At 55.8% G+C, this 18021-nt stretch overlaps 1 protein-coding gene across 1 annotated transcript in view; it reads left to right on the forward strand.

Moving 5' to 3' along the window:
• The first annotated feature begins 421 nt into the window (after positions 1 to 421).
• The window catches only part of SHISA6 (shisa family member 6), a 271040-nt gene continuing 253440 nt past the window's right edge, over positions 422 to 18021 (forward strand). The window contains exons 1-5 of the mRNA XM_040628333.1: positions 422 to 579; positions 2413 to 2519; positions 2785 to 2943; positions 2988 to 3132; positions 3215 to 3808. Of these exons, the coding sequence (XP_040484267.1) occupies positions 422 to 579; positions 2413 to 2519; positions 2785 to 2943; positions 2988 to 3132; positions 3215 to 3808 (1163 nt within the window). The remainder of the gene's footprint in view (positions 580 to 2412; positions 2520 to 2784; positions 2944 to 2987; positions 3133 to 3214; positions 3809 to 18021) is intronic.

Below are 18021 nucleotides of genomic sequence, written 5' to 3' on the forward strand. Positions count from 1 at the left end.
AAGGGGAGATGAAAGCTCAGGGAAAAGAAAAGGCAGGAAATGACTTAGAAATTGCGCAGAGTCGGGTGCCTGGGTGGCTCCGTCGCGTAAGCCTCTGACTCTTGATTTCAGCTTGGGTCAGGGTCTCTGGGTCGAGCCCTGTGTCTGGGCTCCACGCTCCGCGGGGAGTCTGCTTGAGATTCTCTCCCTCCCTCTCCCGCTGCCCCTCCCCCTGTTCTCTCGCACATCCTCCCCCCCTCTCTAAAATAAATAAAATCTTTAAAACAATTGCGCATAGTATAGGTCAAGAATATGTTTTTGTGATTTCCAGAAGCATACGCCTGTTAGGATTCCCAAACGCATATGCTTTTCTTATCTGTCTCCTAAGCTTGAAGCCCTCGTGCTGAATCGCTCCGCTTGGGGCTCTTAAAGGCACTTCAGCATGTCCGTTGCTAATGCCGCCCTGCACCAGCTCTTTGACCATACTAATCATTCTCCACTGTGGGCACCGACTACCAGTGCTCCACTCCGGCCCTTTGTCAACGTCTACCTGGATCGTCAGAACAGCTTCCGAACTGCTCTCCTCCCCTGCAGCGTTCCGTACTCCAGTTGACTTCGAGAGCCCGCGCTTGTGTAAATCTGACAGTGGCTTCTCCTTGAGCAGAACCCACCAATAGCTCTCCGTCAAGCGCAGCATCCATTCAAGTCCTTTGGCAGGAGATGCAATGCCCTTCTGCCAGCTTTATCTGGAAGACTCCCTCGGAGTTTCTGCTCAACTACCACACCTTTTGCTTACAGCCCCTCACCGCTTCGCATCTTTCTGGTTTTGCTAATGATGTTCCCTCTGCTGCCAGTGTCCTTCCCCTCTGTTTGCTGCATTAGCTCTTAATTATTCATTCAAGATTCTGCACATAAACTCACGGAGAAAGCTGCCTTTGACCCTGACTTTGCCCCTCCAGGGCTAGGCTAGGAGCCTGACATCTACGCTCTCAGAGCATTCTGTGCCCACCTTTATACGGGACGTGACCACGGACGTGGCAAACATTTGTTTAGCTGTTCCCGGAGCGCTCTGCAAGCTTCCCTCCTTGAGGAAGGGGACTGGCTTACTCATCTTTTCTCCCAGCACTTACCAGTGCCTGGTGGAGAGTAGGCACTACATAGGTGTTTATTGAACAGAAGCATTAAGAAGAGAGTGGCAGGTGAGATGCAGTTGAGAGGATGTGAGGAAGTGCAGAGGAAGAGGGAGGGAAGGCATCCCAGGATCTGGCTCTGGTGTCTTGGAATCTGGGCTCCAGTTCCAATGCATCCATTATGGAGTTCCAAGCAGAGGCTCTCTGCCTTTCTGGCATGGGGGATCCTCAGTTTGGATCAGGCACGAGTGGGACTTAATGGATAACCTTCCCACAATCTCTACTGTGACAACTGCCCCTGCCTTCAACCTGAATACATGGGCACTTGCACAAAAGGCCAGGACAGACAGGCAGAATCTTGGCAGTGGCCCCTACTTTTTGTTCTCCTTTCCCCCCATCTCCTCCATGGACGCATGCCACAGATGATGATTAGGACTCCCTCTTGGGGTGGCCTCAAGGCTTAGAGTTAGACCCAGGACTCCATTCCACAGATCCATGGGCAAGCACACAGGAACACCTTCCTCTCTGCACCCCCACTCCTTCACCTACTGCAGAGGGATTTGAAAACTGAAGTCTTTCTTAGAGGCTCAGGCAGCTTTTCTAACTCTGCCCCGATGCTCTAGAAAAAGCCCCGGAAAGAGGCGATAAAGGGTGCCACCCAGCGCTGAGGTTGTCTCGCGCCCGTGTCCGTGCTGTTGGTGGGGTGGAGAGGAGAGTGCCCGAGGGGAAGAGAGTGCAGGCCCAGCTCGCTGGCAGCCCTGTAACCGCAGACAAGCCACTTGACCCCTGGTCTCAGTTTAGGAACCTGTAGCAATGGGTTTGGCCTCCTTCCTCCGCTGCGAGCGTCGCCACTAGGGAGAGGCAAAGGCTTGCAGATCCCCTAAGTCCCCGCTCAGGCAGCGCACCGCCTGGGGCTCGGGTAAGGTGGGACCCTCGCCGGACGGGGCAAAGGCAGCGGAGGTCTGGTTCCGCCGCGGGCCGGCTCCAGAGGGGACACTCCCGCCCTGCTCCCGGCCCCCTCTCCGCCGCCGGGGTCCCGGTTTCGAAGAAGCGGAGTCCTGGGCTTTGGTGACGCGGAGCTTCAAGTGCCGCCGCGAGGGGGGAGCAGCGAAGAGGAGCCCCCCTCCCCCGGGCGCCCGGGCGTGTAAACGTGGGCGGCGGTGAGCGGCTGCCCTCCCCTCCCCCTCCCCCCCTCCCCTCCCCTCGCCGCCTCCCCTCCCCGCGCGGCGCTCCCGCGTGTGCGGGTGTGTGAGTGCGTGTGTCTCCCTCGCTCCCTCCCGCACGCGCTCCGGCACTAGTGCAGGCGGCCGGCCGGCGGCTCCCGGCTCGCTCGCTCCGGCCGCTGCGCCCTCGCCGCCGCCGCCGCCGCCGCCGCCACCGCCGCCGCCTCTGCAGTCGCAGCCGGGCATGGTGAGTGAGTGAGGGCCGGCCGCCGCGCGCCCCCCGCCACAGCCCGCTCCGTCCCGGGGAGTCAGCCCGCGGCGGGAGCGCGCTGCCGGGCCGGCGGCCCGTGCGCCCTCGGTGGCCGGCGCGCAGGGCCGCCGGGCCCCGTCTCGCCGGGGGCTCCGCGCCCCTCCGGCCCCGAGCCCGGCTCCTCGAGGGCTGCGCGCTCCCTCCCCGCCCGCCTCCCGCCCCCCGCCCCGCCCCGTGACCGGCTCCCCGTCTTGTCCCGCAGGACCCGCCCGGACGGGACCACGCCGCCGCCGCCACCGCCGCCGCCGCCGCCCGGAGCCGCGCTTCGGGTCCCGCCTGAGCCGCGCCGCCGCCGGCGGGGGATGGGGCTGCCCGGGAGGCGCGCCGAACCCGCAGGGGGAGCGCGGAGCCGGCGCGCAGCGTGAGCGCCCGAGCAGCCCGCGCCGGTCCGGTCCGTGCGCACAGCGCGCCGCCGCTGCCACCGCCGCCGCCCGCGCCTCGATGGCGCCATCGCCGCGGCGCCGCTGACCGCACACGCGCTGCCAGCCTTCCGGCCCGCGTCGCCGCCCTCGGAGCCCGGCGGCCGGGAGCGGCCCGCCGCGGAAGCTCCGCCCGCGCGCCCCCGCCCGGCTCCCGCCATGAGTGCTGGGTGGCGCCTCTCCCGCTGCTGCTGCTGCTGCTGCCCGCTGGAGTCCCTGCACCTGCTGCCCGGCGCCTGCGGCGCCCGCGGCCGCCGCCAACCGGACTTCTGAGCGCCGGCGCCGTTGCCGCTCTCGGGGGCCGGCGGCCGGGGGCGCCCTGGCCCGGGGCGGCCGCGAGCTGAACGGCACCGCCGCCCGGGCGCCCGGCGGCCCGGAGGCGGGGAGCCGGCGGGGGCAGCCCGCGGCGGCGGTGGCGGCGGCCAGCGCGGCCGTCACCTACGAGACGTGCTGGGGCTACTACGACGTGAGCGGCCAGTACGACAAGGAGTTCGAGTGCAACAACAGCGAGAGCGGCTACCTGTACTGCTGCGGCACCTGCTACTACCGCTTCTGCTGCAAGAAGCGCCACGAGAAGCTGGACCAGCGCCAGTGCACCAACTACCAGAGCCCGGTGTGGGTGCAGACGCCCAGCACCAAGGTGGTGTCGCCGGGGCCCGAGAACAAGTACGACCCGGAGAAGGACAAGACCAACTTCACCGTCTACATCACCTGCGGGGTCATCGCCTTCGTCATCGTGGCCGGCGTCTTCGCCAAGGTCTCCTATGACAAGGCCCACCGCCCTCCGCGGGAGATGAACATCCACAGGTGAGAGCGTGTGTGTGAGCGGCCGCCCGGTGCCGGTCCCCGGTCCCCGGTCCCCGGTCTCCAGCCTCCCGCCGAGCCTCGCCCCTCCTAACGTGCTTCCCCGGTCCTCCTCACACTCGCATCACCAACCACATCGCTCTGACTCTCTGAGACCAGTTTTTCTCCCTTGCTTCCTTGACTTGCAAATAAATCCCAGCTTGCTTATTTCCACCATTTCTTTAGAGTCCAGAACGCATGCTTTGATGGTAGGGGGGTTACGGGGCAAAGTAAGGATCCGTGGAGCCCATGAAGTTTGAGTCTAGGAATTTTACGAATTCTATAACCCTGGATGGAGGGGTGGGGGGGGGGGTCCAGGGTTCAGTTTTCAGGGCAAGTGGGCACTTTGGGGGTAGGCTCCTCTTGCATTTGGTTTTCTGAGCCTAACCACATCCTCTTCGGTCTAGAATATTGAACAATGTTGGAACCTTACAGGAGGGAGTACCAAGTGATTTGGTATAAGCTGCATATTCCCTGTGTGGGACTGGGGGTGGTATGGAGGGGATGACTCCCGGGGAAGAAGGGGTAAAGATTTCTCCATTCCATGTTGACCAAAGGCAGATGGTGTCTCTTCACTGCCTCCTGCCCAAGTGGGATGCTTATTTTCCTGCCGAGACTGGAGGACTTGGTCTTTCAAACCCTGTTGGCAGAACACTCTGAGTTAACATACTTGCTGTGTTAAGCCCAGTGGGCAGCTTTTTACCATTTGGGGGGGGGTGGCGTGATGGGGGCAGCCTCCTCACAAAACTTAGGCCAAGAGCTCATAATATGGCCGTGCATGGCCCCACCCTGACTGCCTCCCACCCCACCGCCCTGGCTCCCAGGCTGTCCTTAGGGAAGTCAGAGCCCAGAGAACAGGAAACTAGCCTCTCTTCGCAAGTCACGGACCGATGCCCCCAGGGGAGGCAAAGTTAGCTTCCATTCCCCTCCTGATGATGAATGGCTGGACTTGGTTCAGCGGAGTCTTTCAGGGAACAAACCCTGCCGCGGGACATGCCCCCATTTTTCGTACATAGTGTGAGCACTGCCCTGGTAACCAGGACCCCTCCTCCCCCAGACCAGTCCTGCTACTGAGTGTGCCCAGCAGGCCCCCACCCCGAACCAAACAGCTTAAGCTCATTTCTATTCTTTCGGCCTGAAAGCCTTCTTCCCTTGCTGCTGTGGACATTAATCAGCCGTACCTTGATGAAGAGAGAGAAAGGCAGATAGAAATTTCTGGGCATGATTTTTTTTTCTTCCTTTGAAGATGTTGAGAAAAGATGATACTCTGGCAGGTTTTATTGAGTCAAACACACAACGTGTGGGTATTTCCATACTGACAGTACATACTTGGGTGTTAGACCTGGGTGCTTCCAGAAGCAGACCCGTGTATAATCCTCACTCATCACTCCGAGGTGCCACCGTCCCCCATTCCCCCCATCTTATCTATTAGGTAGGGAGTCTGTGCCTGGCTGGTCCCCGGCATGGATGGAGGCATTGTGAGAAGTGGTGTGCCGTCAGTCCGTGTCTCCTTTGGGTCTGGTCTGGTGAAGGGTTCTCGCGCTTGGCTCATCTTGGAAAGCAGAGAAGACATAGCCTGTGGGCAGGCACCTTCCAGAAGCCGATGTACCTTGTCCTTACCGTGCCTCTATCGTGCCTCTACCTACCTCCAGGCCCCAGAGCCTTGTTCCTCTTCACCTTCTCCTGGGCTCCTGACCTCTCATCCCACCTTCCCCTGCCCTGGCTGTGGCCTCCTGCTGGTGGATTCCCACCAATCTTTCTTTTGGTTTCTTTCTTTTCTGAGACTTTATTCTTTTCAACTGAGCTGCCCCCTGCCCTGCCCTGCCCCTGCCACCACCCTACTGAATGGATCCATCAACACCTGGGAGGATACTGATGATGGTGCTTGGATGCTGGTGCTGTCCTCTGTCCTACTGGTTTTGTGACCCTGGACATGTCACTGCCCCTCTGGGTGTTTTCTCCCCTCCTCATCACGAGCCCCCTCCCCCAACCCCAGACTTAGGATGACTCGTTCGTGTCCAGGTGTGTGGCTCGGGGACCGTGATGGCATTGGAGCAGTGTGGAAGGGAGCCGAGTCAGCCTTAGACCGTGATGTCAATATGGGATGTTTCTCCCTCAAGTTCACCTCCTGATTTTATTCAGTTCACAGCTTCTCTGCCAGCAGCCGTAGTGTTGCCTGCTCGGTGCTTTGGAAACCGTCACACGGGGGCCTGTTCGGTGGGGGACAATGCCTGTCTCTGCGTTCGGGGGAAGGGGCCAGAGCACGAGCCATCCCTCGAGGACACTCCATGAGTGACCTTGGGCAGGGCGGGGGGAGCTCAGTGTCCGGTTCTGGGTGACTCAGGCACCCTGGCATCCCCCCTCGACCTCTCCCCTCCCCGGGGGTGTCAGGGTGAGTGTGCACAGGGCAGGGAGCTGCTCCCCGACTCCTGGGCACGTTCCCGCAACGCATCTCACTAGAGGTCACCGCTTGCCCTTCTGGTGGGGGGTTTCGTGCAGAGGGTCTCGTTGGGAACCGCAGTAGGGAAAAGGGAAGAGAATGAGTTTTCCCTGGGGAGAGTGGGGAGAAGAAAGGAGGCACCCTCTCTAGGGGTCAGCGGAGGGCTGCGTGTGCGGTTCCATATGCCTTGAAATAGTTCAGCAGAGACATTTCCTTTCTGAAAAGGCGAAGGATTTATTCCAGCGTGTGAGCCTCTCTCCGGAGATGGTCGCCGGGCAGGCAGGGGCTGGGTCCGAGGGAGGAGAAGCACCTCATGGGAAGGGATGTTTGTGGGAGGGTCAGAAGGGTTGAGGGGGAGGCCGCTGCCCCCAGATCGGCCATCTGCCTCCTCCTGGTGTCCCCAGGCTGGCCGGCCCTCCGCCTGCCCGTGGCACACATGCCTTAGAGCCCGGCTTCCTTTCATTGCTCCGGCCCCCGCAGGGAAGAACAGATTTAGTCTTTTCCAGAAGTGATTAGACCTTGCCATCCTGTTTCTGTGTGAGAAGTCGGTGTTTGTAGGGGACACTCTCAGCTCTCGGGGGATGTGAATGGGGGGGGGCAAAGCCACCCTCGGCTGGACCCCGGAGAGGAGGAAGAGACGGACGGCCACAGGGACCAAAGGTTGAGCCGTGCCCTGGGTCTGGGGAGCCCCTGGACTTGGGGTGCCCACCTTTCCCAGCCGGGGCCCCGTCTCCCACCCGGATCGCTACCTCAGTTTCCCCTGTTCCCCTTCCCCGGGCTGAGGCTCAGACTGATAAACCACAGGCACACATCGAGTCTCATACTGAGCCTGAGTGGTTTCTGCATTACTTCCTGGGGCTGTCTGTCCAGCCACAGGCTGCTGAGCTCCCTGGGGAAGGGGGCAGGGAGCAGGGGCTTCAGCCCAGGAAACGGCCCCCTCGGAGCTGCCTCACATTCAAACCTGTTCCCTCTTCCTCCTCACCTGGAGTCGATTCATTAGTGTCCTGGACATGGGACTCCCCAAGCAAGAAAGTGGCCTTTTTTTTTTTTTTTTTTTTTTTTTTTTTTTTTTTTTTTTTTTTTTTTTTTTTTTTAGGGACTACTTAGCAGCTGGGCCGGGAAGATATTAGGGTGCTGTAGGTGTAGTTGCTGGAGGCAGGGCTGCCCCGGGACCCTCCCACTCTACAGAGATGGAGGGGATGCGGGAATTTGGGGTGGGGGTCGCGCTCAGGGTAGCCAGCAGAAGAAGCTGAGCAGGTGTGGCCAGGAAAAAGGAGACGTGTCAGGAGGCAATCCGACAGCCCGCAGGGAGGGTCCTCCGTCCTTGGGCTCCTCTGCTTATTTCTAGGGAAATCAAGAGAACACTGTGTTCCACCTTTTCTCCCTCTAGAAATCCATGGAAAACCCAAAGGGGCCTGGTGGGTGCTTGCAGACCGTATCGCTCCGATAGCAGGACCCCTTTGCCCGGCTGATTTCGTGAATTCTCTTCCTGGCTTCGCAGGCAATGAATTGTCACAGCATCCCCAAACACTCCTGTTCCTTGGAGCACTGCAAGCTCACTGTAATGAATTGATCTAAACAGAGAGTCAACTTGTTTTTTAGTTCAAATAGAGCATTTGGAAGGACAAGGGGGAAAAAAATCTTGCCTTGGACTGAAGGTCTGAGCCTTGCTTGTTTTCTGTTGCCTTGGAGGGGAAAAAAAATGCATGCAGGGAAATTGTAGACGAATTTAAGGAGGCTTCTGGAAGAGGGGTTAGGGAAGGACACCAGGAAGACTGGAAGAGGCAAAGATGGCAAAAGGAGGGAGGTAATGGGGTGAGAAGCAGATGCGTTTCCCAGGTCCTGGGCTACAGGCAAATGCCTTTGGTTCCGCGGAGGAGCCCCGCTCACCTGCTGGGGGGCGACGTGTGTCTCAAACCATATAACAGAAGCCTTTAAGGTGGGTGTTACCTTGGACATATAAGGCCGGCAGAGTTCATTCTGGATTTAGCAGGTCAGCCGTGCAAACTGCTCTACCAGAATCTGGTATGTTGACAGTTCTGCCTGGTTTGTTGCTTTGCTGCCTTCTTGTCCTCTCCCACCCCGCCCCAGCCCGGAAGGCACGCCCACGTGTCTCCCCTCCCCACCCACAGCCGCACCCCAGGCTCCCAGCGCGTTCCTCGGGACTTATCTGCTGCTGAGATACCAAGAGTTTGCCCACACTGCTAGACCGCCAAGACCCAGGTAGAGGAAAAGTCCAATTCACTGTTTTCAACCTATTTTAATAGGAGATCAGATTGATTTGGCAGTTGGTTCCGATCCAGGGGTTCCACGGCTGAAGAAGTGAGCTGATGGACAGAGGTTAATTTCACCAGCCCTGGGTAGACGTGCCCACAGAGGATCCCGAGTAGAAGGGAGCTACACCAAGGGAACCGTCATCCTTCCCCCTGCACTGCCCGATTTCTCCAGGGCCTGCCAGGATCAATTGCCCTTAGATCTTAACTTTCTGGCTGCCTTTCCATAGTGAGTGCGAATCCCACCTCAGGCTGGAAGGGGCAGCCGGCCACTGGCCGTGGGATGTTACCCGTCACCTCCCGCCTTGCCCCCGTCCCCCGTGCAATGTGCTGCATAATCTCGTTTTAAGATTATGGTGAATTCAGGTCCATCTTGTCTCACAATATTGGTGATATCCCTTGACGACATGCATCCTGTCGTCATCCATCCTGTCGACATCCACAAAACTGCCTTCCGAATTTGCAGGTGACATGTCTCAGATTGGCGATGGGGAAGGGACTAGACTAGAGCCTGGGTTAAATTTGTTTTTTAAATGCCTTCTGATGTGATTTTTTTTTCTCCCCCTCTTTTCTCTGTCTTGGGAAACGCCAGCCCATTATTTTTCCCTGAGTCACATTTCCGACCTCATGTTTCTAGTAGGTACGGCAGACACGGAAGAGGGCTTGATGCAAGGGTTTACCCACAAACCCTCAGAGGGTCTCCATCTCTTGGCCTTTCGCAGACTTATTTCACAACCGTTCAGGATAGATTTCTCCCTTGTCTATTCTTCTTCTTTTAACTCTAGAAGTCAAACCAAAACGTCCTGAAGAGGCAGACTAATACAGTTGCCCCTTAAACAACACAGGTTTGAACTGCATGGGTCCACTTGTACGCAGATTTTTTTTTTAATTTTAGTTTTAATCTGCATTTTTTAAAAGTAAGCTCCAGGCCTGAGGTGGGGCTCGAACTCACGACCCTGAGATCAAGAGTCACATACTCGCCCGACTGAGCCAGCCAGGCACCCTCAGATTTTTTTTTTTGTTTTTTATGGGTTGGCTGCCGTGTTATTGGGAAGGCTCCCGGTCAACAGTAGATTATTAATAGCTAAGTTTTTGGGGAGTCAGAAATTACCCTTGGATTTTCAACTGCATGGGGTGGGGGACTGTTGTCCCTAACACCTGCCTCGCTCAAGGGCCAACCATCCCTTTTCTTACTTTGTCATCATTATAGAATTGTAGAATTTTTATTGCAGGCCAGTCATGTAGCCTAACTTCCTGATTTTATAGGTGAGGCGATGCCAGGGGAGGCCAGATCACAATGCCAGGGGTCCCCGGCTAGTGGGGGGCGGGGCCTGCGTCCCGGGCCCGCCCACATTCCTGTCGAGGTGCATTTCAGCCCCTTCTTGTGCAGGGAGCACCTACCAGGGCTTCACTTTACTCACCTGTTTCTCAGTCCCACCAGGTAACTTCCAGATGTTTAGAGATGTGAGTGACGGCCTTCTCCCCTCTCTCGCTTCCCTACATTGCTTTGGTCTCTTCTTATTCAGTTCGACCATCCCCTAAAATGATTTCTGTCTGTCTTCCCCCGTCCCCTTGCAGTTTTCTGCAGGTCCCTTTGCAGAGGACGATAACCTGATCTAAACACCATCCTTTAATAAGATCTGAGGGATGCGGAGCCCTGAAGAAGGGGAATGCAATGAAAACCAGAAAGTTGCGAAACACGGTTTTACTCGGTGGCCGACCTCTGTAATTCAGAATGTGGGCTCTGAATGCTTTCTCTCTCTCCCAGAGCTGGGGAGGGGGCACTCTGAGACCTACCAGGTTTAGTGAGTTTCAGTTTTGCCAGAGACCACCAGAGACCTCCAGGCGCCCTGTGGCCCAGTGTGGGGGGGATCTTACCTTTGTTCTCCAGGATGGCTCCTGGCATATATGACAGCTCTGTGAGCCACAGAGGCCCGTTCACTGGGGCCAGCCCTTGCCTTTTCTCAGTGCTGGGCCATGACCCCACAGGGACAAGGTGGATATAAGGTGAGGGGTCCAGAGAAGCTTCTAGAAGGATGGCTAATGAAGCTGGAAATTTAGGTCCAGCCATTCTGTGAAATTCATCTCGATGGCATGCAATTTGGGGCCCGTGTCCTGCAATGTGCCTGATCCTAACTTTGAAAGAACCAGGACGTACGTATCCTAACGTGTCCTCCTTCTAAGCGGTCACCTTGGGAGGCCCCGTGCCGCCTCTTCTCCAGAAAACGTTGCCACGGTTCCTCTCCTGGAAGTGTTCTCGGAGCCCCATGGCATGTCATCTTGACTCTCCCTCACGGCACAGATTTTTATCCTCTTAGGGTAGATGTGATTCTTGTAAGCAGCGATGAGTCACGGGGCTGAGGCCGATGAATGGAGTCAGTGATCGGCCAGTTATTTGCAGACATAAAGGCCGCCTCCAGTAATGAGACCTGCTCTCCTGGGAGCCGCGGCCGCTGTCCCCAGAGGCCAAGCCCAGAGGAGGCGTTCCAGTAACGAATGCCGGCCCTGCAAAGCCGAGCCCTGCTCGCCACGGGGGCCACTTCGCAGGGACCACTGTGCACGCAGAAGGACTCACCAGCCTTAAGAAAACCAGCTTCGTGTCCTATCAGCGTGTCCAGGCAGACAATGGGGGCGCTGGGGAAAGAAAGGAGTTGACTATGTAGGAAAGAGTTCAAATAACTGTCCAAAAAAAAAAAAAAGAATGTCCCACATTTCTTCACGAGATAAGTAGACAGATAGCTCAATTTAGATTCCTAATTTGATTCTGAGGGTAGAGGGACCCAGTTTCTCGGGGATGCCTGTGGCCGGGCTTGGGGTCAGCGCTGGAGGGTTTCTGCGCCCTCCCTTCTGTCCTCGTGGATGCCGTCTCCTCTGCGATCTGGTGTTCACATGAGGCCCCTGCTGGGGCCAGACAGCCGTCGGTGAGATAGAAATGTTTGCACGCACAGGGAGGTGGGGCTGCCAGTGAGCATGGCCCGTGGATTCCCAACGTGCATTTACTGCGCCCCTCCCCCCTCCTTGGGGGGTCCCCCCAAGAGTGCACTCGTGGCACGAGATTGATCACAGAGGTGGAGCGAGCGTGGGGCAGGCTGAATTTAGGGGCAGGTGACAGGGGCCTACAGGTGCTGCTTGTTGCCAATTCTTGTCCTCTTTGGAGCTGGGGAGCTGTGCAGCTTGGGGGGGGGCTGGCATTCCACTTCTCCATCAGGAGTTAGCGGGTGGTGAGGGCTGGGCACTGGTGGTGCCCCCACTGCGTGGGCTGGGGCACAGCCTCTGGCCCTGCAGACCCCGTAATGGGCACTCCTGGACCCTGGGTGGAGTCAGCCCTGCTCTGTGGTTGGGGAGCCCCCTTCCTCCGCTCAAAGGTCAGGATGGGGGAGGTCTGTTTCCCTGGAAGCTTACACAGCCTTGTCACCTGTGCACCCTGGGAAAGCTGGGGAGGGCCAGAGGCCTCAGTTAGAGGAGGGCTCAAGGTCACGTGGATGAAACAGGGAGGGTGGTAGGGAGAGGCTGGTGAGAGCTCTCAGTCTCCAGGGCTTCCTCTGTGCCTGGAACCCTGCTACGCACTTGCCACAAACGGTCTCACTGCATCTTTCCTTCACCCTCTGGGGCTAGGTGCCCAATAAACGGGTGAGGAAATCAACTCAGAGAGGCTTAGTAACTTGTCTAAGGTCACACAGCTAGAACATTGCCAGTCTCCATCTCCTTTGGGGGCCACCCGGCTCTCACCTTCCGAGATGTAAAAGGGTCAGTGATGCTCAGATGCCTTGAGAAAGCAAGGAGCCCTGTGCCCGTGCCCTGGCATGGGTTATCGCGGTGAGAAATGGGGGCACCACTGCCCTACAGATTAGGGTACCACAGAACCAGACTGGTGGCCTTGCTTACATTGCCTGCAGGGCACAAGGCCACCAGGGTGGTGCAAAGCCTTGTTTTCCAGAATGGATCATGTTGGCTGAGGTTGGTGAAGGCAATACAAAGAAAATGTGAAAAAACAAAATGAAGCAAAACACCCCGATTCCAGTGGAGAGAGAACAACCACAACAAAAACAGCAACCCTTTACCGTATTGGCAGAACCCCAGGGCAATTCTGCACAGAGTCCCAGCTCCAGAGAGTAAGAGAGGTGCTAGGGAGAGGAAGTGATTTGGGGGCAAGAGGATGGACCTCGGGCCATTCCCAGTTTTAATTACTGAGGCCTACAGCTCGCAAACAGCTCCATTTATCATCGCCCGCCTCCCTGCCCCATTCATAACATGCAGCACAGTGAATACAAGACCGTTTCGGCCAGCTCGCTGCTGCTTGCGGCCCTGGTCCTGTGCTTTCCCTGTTTAATTCTCCCAGCCGCGTCTCCTAATTCCTCATTCTTTCCAGGTGTTTCTCTGTTTCTTGTGACCTCGAGTCCCCTGTCCTGAAAGGCACGCTCAGAGGAAGGCATCCCGGGGAACCCTCAGCGCCCCGGGCTTTACCCCCAAACTTCTGTTGTCCCGGTCAGTGGTGGCGGTCACGGCCATGGTGGTGGTCAGTGGCGGGGCTCCCACTCCCTGGCCTGTGATGACCGGGGCAGGGTCCCTGATCGAGGGGGGCACTCACCTGATTGAGGGGGGGTGTGGGAAAAATTTCCCTAACTCTCCCTAGGGAGGGGGGGGGTTCCTGGACACCGCTTCCAGTTCCCACCCCAGCTCAGACCCATACGGGCCAGAGGGACAGGAGAGCCACTGTCCCCACCTCGAGATCATGGAGGCCGAGTTCCAACCAGGCCCTGGGTGGCTACAACCTTGGCCCTGCTCCCCGGGCGTTTGGGAGAGGACTTGCTGCTTTCTGCAGGCTTCCCAAACACTCATTATTCCTTGCTTTTTTGGCTTTTGGTCTTGTGTACTGTTCCCATTAGCTCCAGCATTAAAGTCTCATTACTTAGGACATCTGTCCTCTGGACATATTTGCAGCTCCCTTAGCCAAATGTCCTCTTCTGGGAAGGATGCTTTCCATTGGGTCCCCTCTTGGATCTTCCTTCGGTCTTACTGCCCCAGGGAGGAGGGATTTGAACCCAAGAGGGCTTGCAGGGGAGTGGCTGTTCATTTTAAGTGGCTCCTGAGAGTGGGTTCCAGAGCCCAACCATCCCCTCCCTTTGGAGGTCTTGGGAATGCAGACCCTTGCCGTCATCCCTAGGGGTTGGGTGTGAACGGGCACTGGTCCCCACCTCTCAGTCACCGAGGTTGCTCTGGGCCCCCTGGAAGAATTGGGATTCCAGCCACCCTGTTGGACTAGCAGCCGGCTCTCTGTGACTTTTTTGGCTGCGTCCCAAGAAGTTTGCTGGAACTTTCCCAGGGGATGATCCCCTAGAGGCTTGGGGGTGGGGGGCTCTCGATGTGATGGGAAATCACACAGCTTTTCCGTTCTCAGATAATCAGCAGGCAACGTCTTGGCCACCCCCTGCGGGAGCGCCTCCTTCCCCAGCCTCAAGCATTCACCAAGAGGATCGGGTCTTTTAGCAGAGGGTCTTTCGGCTTCTGTCTCCCTCCCTCTTTCAAGTCCCATCGTGAAAATGTTTCTTCTCCTTCCTCTCGGTGTCTTTGTCCACTGTTGCTTGTTTCTCCCTTCTGTCCTGCTTTTTTCGATCCCTCTTCACTCCCTTTGGGTTGCGTCCCTTTGCTCTCTCTTCCTCCGGCTCTCCTCCTTGAACTTGTCCTGCTGTAACTTCACTAAACTGCTAATCAGAATCTTCTAATGCCGCATGTATCCAAATTGGACCTGGGTGAGGTTGTTTTCTTTCTTCTGTCTGATAAAAATCTGTGATGAACAGATTAATGGCTCAGACAAGACGGCAAAGATTGTGCAGGGCGCATAGACCCTGCGGAAGGACAGATTTTTCGAGCAGGCTCTTCATAGACGGTTGGCATGCTCATTACCAATCATTCTTATCTCTCCAAAGATCAATTTTCGTTTTTTGTTTTTGTTGCTTTTTTTCTAGCCTCGTTTGTAATCCTGCAATGGCCCAGGAAGCAGTAACAATGCATTTCTTTTAGAGTGTTTTAGAATTAGCATGCCCGGTTCATTGATTGGGATTAGCCTGCCCCCGTTTCTGGTGAATTGGTGATGCTTGACCGTAAGCTGCTTCAAACTCCCTTTTTAACTCCCTCGGGGGGGCCACCTGCTAATTGCACCTCTTGTTGTTTCTTTTCTTTTGTATTTCCCTGAGTTTTTATTTTTATTTTTATTTTTTTTAAGATTTTATTTATTTATGTGATAGAGAGACAGCCAGCGAGAGAGGGAGCACAGCAGGGGAGTGGGAGAGGAAGAAGCAGGCTCCCAGCGGAGGAGCCCGATGTGGGACTCGATCCCGGAACGCCGGGATCACGCCCTGAGCCGAAGGCAGATGCTTAACGACTGCGCTACCCAGGCGCCCCTCCCTGAGTTTTTAGAACCCAGAAACTCTCTCTCTTTTGGCTTTGGGAAGTCTGCTGTGGGTTCTGCCACAACCCAAAAGGTTCACCTCCTTCCGTCTTGCCATGGATGAGCTGCTGGACACCAGGGGTTAGGAACCCCGGGTTTCCTGGGAGCTGAGATAAGAGGCAGGCTAATCCCACCTTGGGTCCCTTTCTGTCGCCATGCCCTTGGGTGAGTCCCTTGGCCCCGACTTTGGTCTGTTAGCCTGGCTGTGGGATGGGGGCTGTCAAGTTGTGGAGGTGTGTTCTTCTCTGGCCCCATTCTGATCTCAGCATCCCTGGGAGGTGGAGGCAACAGAGTGTACATCCCTACTGCCAAATGCAACAGCCCTGGGAGAAAACGCGTTTTCCTTGCACACCCCCTTCAGGTAGGAATGCTATCTGCAGTGGCCTCCCGTGATTGCTTGTTTTTAGCGTCTTAACCTCATAGAATCTCTTGGGTGAAAGGGACTTAGGAGGTGTTTTAGTCCTTCCATACATGTGCATTGATACCTGGGCTCCCTCTATTCCTGGCGTGGTCTGTTAGGTTCTTAGGACCTAATTCTCATTAATTCGTATGGGGAGCCAACATTGACTTCCTGGCATGAGGCATACCCAGTGGGGCAACCCGTAGGAAATGTGTCCTTTCGGCTGGAATACAAGAAGGCTTCTTTCTCTATGAAGATGTCAGTACACGCCCCCTTCAGTCTCCCTTTTTCTTGGATAAACTCATCCCAAGTTATGAGTCTGTTCCTCACGGGATGTGGATTCAAGTATTTGTGCCTGTGCGAAGGCCGTTCACGTAGAAATGGGCTTATAATTCTCTAACAGAACCCCAAGCGACATTTCCAAGAGCAACATGCAAGTCTCAGGCATTCAGACGCCTTGCAAACATCTGAAGATTCCTTTTGGGAAATTGATCGGTCTCCAGGGCTAGGCACCTGTCCATCTCCCCGACCACGATGTCAGGATGACGTGGGTTTGCTTGTCTCGTTCACACCTGTATTTTATGCCTAGAGTAGGGCCTGGCACAAGGCAGGTGCTCAGTTAATGTGGTTGAACGAATGAATGGCTTAAGTAATTAAAATGGAGGGGTTGTTCGGTGGTCTTTTTGTGTCCCCCACTCTTCTGATGGTTTCATTGAGGTGAAGATACTTGAGCTTGGAAATGCCAATAATGTTTATACTTTTTTTTTGAAGAAGAAAGGAAGGAAGGAAGGAAGGAAGGAAGGAAGGAAGGAAGGAAGGAAGGAAGGAAGGAAGGAAAAGGGAAGTAGGAAGAATGAAGAAAAAAACCAAACCCAGCTGGATCCTTTGCCGAAAATGTTGCCCTGGCTAGCGTGATGGTTTGCTCTTCTGTGCCCCACTGGAATCCTTTGTATTGCTCTGGAAGTGAGTCTCCTTGCTTTTCAGTGGCACTTTATCTCGAAGATTCCTGGCAGTCTCGCAGAAGCACAGTTTGTGACAGCCTCGCGGAGAAGAATGGATACTCTCTTTGCACTTGGCCATCAGCGGCCAGGTTCAGGGTTCGGGGAAGACGGCCGTGTGACCAGATGCAGGCCTGTCCTTAGGCCTGAGTGGAAAAGATGGGACGTGGGTGGTCCCTTCCAGGATGACCCATGGCCATAGCATGCCAGGTGGCTCCCTCTTTACACCCAGAGTTTTACCCATCTGGCATCATGGAGTCAGTCCTCTGGGATGCCCCTTTTCCACCCACACTTCTGCTATGGTCCTATGGGCTGCACCCGTGCACATACTGGGACCTTGTCTTTGGGTTTATTTATTAATCAAATATTTATATAGTGCTCTCTGGTTGCCGGGGTCTGTCCTAAGTGCTCTATGAATATTAACTCATTTATTCTCCGTAATAACTCTAAGAGGTAGATGTTCTTCTTGGCCTTATTATTTTAGCTTTATTTTTCCGAAGAGGACACAGAACCACGGGGCACTTACGTAGCTAGCTGGTGATCACCAGTGTTCTAAGTGGTCGGCATTCCCGCCCGGGGACTCTGGCTCCAGGATCCCCACGAGGCTACCCCACCTTCATATTACCTCAGCCGTGGATTCTGGGCTGTGCACTTATGACACATCACGAAAACGATGTCAACAAAAGAAAAAAACCAGCGGCAGGTACATTTTTCAACTCCTCTGTCACCTGGCTGCCCACCGCTCTGCTGACACAACTTGGGAGCACTTTTGTTTTCCCCAGGTTGAACTGGTAGCCGTCCTCGACCCATCGAGGTCTTTGATTCATTCTTGGACAATCCAGATATTTCTGGAAAGTCTAGGTTTGGTGTTGATGCTACCCAGTTTCCCACTCCCGGGTAACTTTTCACATGATTCATGAGGCCAGGAATGCAGTGCGTGGAGGGGCTGCTGTGAGGGGTGGACGGGGGGAGACCAGTGGAAGCACATCTATACTCCGCCTGGCTCGTGGCTGGCCATCACGTGACAGCCCCCCGACAGGTGCCCGTCGGGATGGAGCAACGTGCCCTGCTTGCCTGGAAAACGAAGCAGGCGGGCCGAGCCTTCCCTCCCTGGGTCCCGCGGTGTTTATTGGCCACGATGAATTCCGATTGTGCCCGGGGACAACTCAGACCCCCAAAACAGCTCAGTGCAGATGCACAAACATTGTTACCACAACAAAGGAGATCTCCACACCCATTTGGAGCCTGTCTGTATGAGGAGAGCGGTCTTGTACACGCACAAAGCCAGCAGCTGTGTTTTTCAAGTGGACTGTGAGAGAACCAGGAATAAGAACTAAATGAAGCCATTCTCCTTGGTCCATGTTTATTAAAAATATATTCACTTCGGTTGTCCGGAGCGCATATTTCAGAGAATGAAGGCATGCCAACTGCCCAGTAAACAGGTAGGAGGATGAGGTCACAAAAGACACTAGCTCTTCTCAGGGTGGCAGCATCAAGCAAAGGCTCCATTCTCTGAAACTCAGATAACCAGAATATTCGATTTAACTGGAATAGAATGTCTACATTCTACTTCTAGGAGAAATACAAATGTAGCCATCAGAGATTTACTTAGAGAGGG

Source organism: Ursus maritimus, unplaced genomic scaffold (genome assembly GCF_017311325.1).
Source record: "Ursus maritimus isolate PB19 unplaced genomic scaffold, ASM1731132v1 scaffold_14, whole genome shotgun sequence".
NCBI classification, from domain to species: domain Eukaryota; kingdom Metazoa; phylum Chordata; class Mammalia; order Carnivora; family Ursidae; genus Ursus; species Ursus maritimus.